This window comes from Arachis stenosperma, chromosome 1 (genome assembly GCF_014773155.1).
Source record: "Arachis stenosperma cultivar V10309 chromosome 1, arast.V10309.gnm1.PFL2, whole genome shotgun sequence".
In the NCBI taxonomy this organism is placed as follows: Eukaryota; Viridiplantae; Streptophyta; class Magnoliopsida; order Fabales; family Fabaceae; genus Arachis; species Arachis stenosperma.
Genome location: NC_080377.1, coordinates 106,438,277 through 106,441,805, shown reverse-complemented (window position 1 = coordinate 106,441,805; position 3,529 = coordinate 106,438,277). Strand labels below are relative to the sequence as shown.

The window sequence follows — 3,529 nt, the reverse complement described above, 5'->3', positions numbered from 1 at the left end:
GTACGTGCATTTTTAATGAAGACACGCACTAGGACCTGTGCGGACGCACAGCCGTGTGCGTTCGCACACTTCGCCAAATTTTCACTTGTGCGCACGCACACTTCGTGATGCTCTGGATTCACTCTGCTTGGGTTCTTGTGCATACGCAAGGGTAGTTGTGCGCACGCACGCATGCTGATTCCTTCTGTGCGTCGACACGCATCCTTGTGCGCACGCACGCATGGCTGAGCTCTCCTCCATTGTTTTCATCATGCTTTCTCCCAAATGCATGCTCCTCTTCCATTCCGACCAAGCCATTTCTACCTTATTCATCTGAAATCACTCAACAAACATGTCACGGCATCGAATGGAATAAAAGTGGGATTAAATTGCTCAATTTAAGCACAAAAATGCATGTTTTCACATTTAGGTTCAATTTAAGGATCAAACACAAAAGTATGCTATTATGGTGGTTAAGTGTAGGTTTATGTGATGAAATCCACTCAAATCAAGCTAAAATATATCAGAAAATATAGACTCATCAATATGCAATACTTTAAAATGTTGCCTATTGTTTAGAATATGCGACATGTTGAAATGCTGCTTATTTATTTGAATTTGCAACCTGTTAAAAGTGTTGCCTATCAGTTTGATGTGCAATCCTTGGAAGCATTGCCTATTCTTCTAAATATGCAACCCATATAAATGTTGCCTCTAAACTAAATATGCAACCATTGAAAGGTTGTCTTTTTGGCTAAACATAAGAGTTGTTTTTGCAGTAAAAATACAAAGAAGACATATGTAATCATTTTAATTAGTAAATAAATTTGTACACAATAAAATTCAGAAAAGAGATAAAACCTTAATAACTAATAAAATTCTAATTAAAAGAGATATTAAAAGTTTCAACGAGCATTTTAAATACATGTATTCATGTTTTCCAATAAATCTCATAACAATTTGCTGAAAATTATTAGGATGCTTGGTTGAAAGCTCATCACAAAGATGTTGAAGATTATGTGTTCAGCTTTGCAATCATCTCCTCCACTAACCGCAGCTTAGCATCAGCCAATTTCTCTCCATCTACATCAATTTCTTCCACAATCCGCTCTATGAGCTCACGATTCATTTGTTTTTGTCTTGAACTATAATTGGAGTAATCTCTCAGAAGCAACAATAGTTCTCGAGCCATGTTCTTGGTTCTCCGTGTTCCATCTATGCCTAATTAAAGAAATCCTAGTACCATTCCCTCTCTCAGAATCATTCCTCTCTATTTCTCTCTGCAAGTTTGGCATATGAGGAAAAGTATACTAACCGCATGCTCTTTCCCTAGTGAAGATCCATCTTCAATAGTCTCGACCAGTATCCAAATTGCCCCACCAACACTAGCAGCCTCACAAAGTGCACTCCCTGATGAAGAGACAATATTTTTTAGCAAACCAATCGTTTTTTCACCCAACAGAGATTATTTCACAAAGTTGGGGACCAGTTCAAGCAATGGAAGTATAATGCCAAAAGTAACGATCAATGGAACAATCTCTTCGCAGGTTGAGAGGTTGTGAATTGTGGACACAACATCAAGTTGTAACTGAATGTCACCGCTGTTTAAAAATTCAGCCAAGTGTTATAGAGTACCTGATGAAGCAATTGCAACCTTATTTTCCTTGCAGGATGAGAGGGTTAGCATGGCTACTACTATCAATTGCACCATTGTCTGGCTTTGAGAGTGAAGGTGATTTAGTAGAACTGGCATAGCTCCACATTTGATTATCCTTATCTTATTTTTGTACAAATTGTGATAGAAGATATTGGGGCGCGAAATTGAACTCCGCACAACTGAACCGACAAGTGCACCGGGTCGTCCAAGTAATACCTCAGGAGAGTGAGGGTCAAATCCCACGGAGATTGTTGGATTGAGCAAGCAATGTCTATCTTGTAAATCTTAGTTTGGAGATTAGAAAAGATGGTTGTTTGTTGAGAGCATAAACAAAAAGTAAAGGAAATGAAATTCCAGATTAGTGTAAAAGCAATGATAGATATTCAGTTAAGGCTTCGGAGATGTGTATTCTTTCTGAATTAACTTTTCTTACTATCTACTTCAACAACGAATGATTCATTCAATGACAACCGTAATTAACTAACTCATGTAGCATCTTCATCAAGTTAGTCTCTTCTAAACCATAGCAGTCCACCATATCCGAGAAACTCATGTAGCATCCTCATCAAGTTAACTTATGGCTTCCCACTATAGCCAAAGGTGAAGCACTAAGCAATCCACTACCCTTCGCGAACCTACTCAAAATGCCACAGACAAGGGCAGATCTTTTGGATTAGGGAACACTGCTTCTCAGACTCTATCCTTGATGCCACAGAGACCTCAGTAATCCACATTCAACGGGATTTTATGTCACATATCCAAAGTCTCCTAGGCACGCTCTTGGAATCCGCAGTGCATTCTCTAGCTGTAGTTCAATGATATCCGGATCAGGACTTACACAGAACCCATGTAGAATAAGAATGATTGTCACGGTTCATCCTTAATTCATGCGATGAAGACCAAAAATGCACAAGATAATAGAGTCAAACGTGTATTGAAATAGAAATACTAATATTATTAATCCTTGAGAATTAGTAGAGCTCCTATCCCTAACATAGGAAGTTTAGTAGCTCATAGCTTACAGAAAGTAATATGAATTCAAAAACTGGTGGAAGAAGATCCTAAACATGGGTGATCTTCTCCTATATATAATAATCTAAAAACTATGAAGTACAAAAGGTATGATAGACTAGACTAGAGGTGCGACATTCCATCTTTGGGCCCACTTTGGTTGAGTACGTGACCTGAGCTTGGCGTCCAACTTGAGGATTGGGCATTGAACGCCCATTGAGAGGTGATTGGCACTACCTTATGCTTTGGTGGGCGTTGAACTACCCAAGAGGGTGGTTCTTGGGTGATCAACACTGGCTTGTGTCCTTGGGGCGTTGAACGCCAGCAACGAGGTATCTCCTTGGCGTTCAACGCCCATTACAGGCAGGCTCCTTCGAAGAAAAGTATAGACCATTATATATTGTTGAAAAGCTCTAAACGTTAGCTTTCTAACGCCATTAAGAACGCATCATTTTAACCTTGGTAGCTTCAGAAGTGCTCATTTGAATGCATGGAGGTCAAAATCTGAAGGCATCTGCTACACTTTCTTTGCCTCTGAATCAGACTTTGCCAAAGCTCCTTAATTTCAGCAAGAAATTACCTGAAATCATAATAGAATACAACAACGCAAAGTAGAATCCAAAAATGTAAAATTTTCACTAAAACCTACGAAAATATAATGAAACTTAAAACAATATGAAAATAATGCCAAAAAGCGTATAAAATATCCGCTCATCAAAACACCAAACATAAACTGTTGCTTGTCCCCGAGTAACCAAAAACAAAGTAGGATCAGAAAGAAGAGAAGGATACAATAAATCTCAGAGTTCTCAATGAAGCTCAATTCCAATTGATGAGCGGAGCTAGTAACCATTTACTTCTGAATAGTTTTGGCATCTCACT

The 3,529-nt window shown here is 38.7% G+C and overlaps 1 protein-coding gene across 1 annotated transcript; it reads right to left on the bottom strand.

The window, feature by feature from the left end:
- Positions 1-994: 994 nt before the first annotated feature.
- On the bottom strand, positions 995-1,690 carry LOC130983177 (uncharacterized). The gene is made up of 3 exons (XM_057907366.1): positions 1,615-1,690; positions 1,291-1,389; positions 995-1,200 (listed from the first exon to the last, which is right to left on the bottom strand). The coding sequence occupies exons 1-3, from the start codon at positions 1,688-1,690 to the stop codon at positions 995-997; spliced, it is 381 nt and encodes a 126-aa protein (XP_057763349.1).
- Between the last annotated feature and the right edge of the window lie 1,839 nt (positions 1,691-3,529).

Coding starts and splice junctions, on each gene's coding strand:
- LOC130983177 (XM_057907366.1), bottom strand. CDS start 1,690: ATGGTGCAATTGATAGTAGTAGCCATGCTAACCCTCTCATCCTGCAAG. Junction 1,390..1,614: donor GGTTGCAATTGCTTCATCAG/GTACTCTATAAC, acceptor TCTCTTCATCAG/GGAGTGCACTTTGTGAGGCT. Junction 1,201..1,290: donor AGGGAAAGAGCATGCGGTTA/GTATACTTTTCC, acceptor TTCTTTAATTAG/GCATAGATGGAACACGGAGA.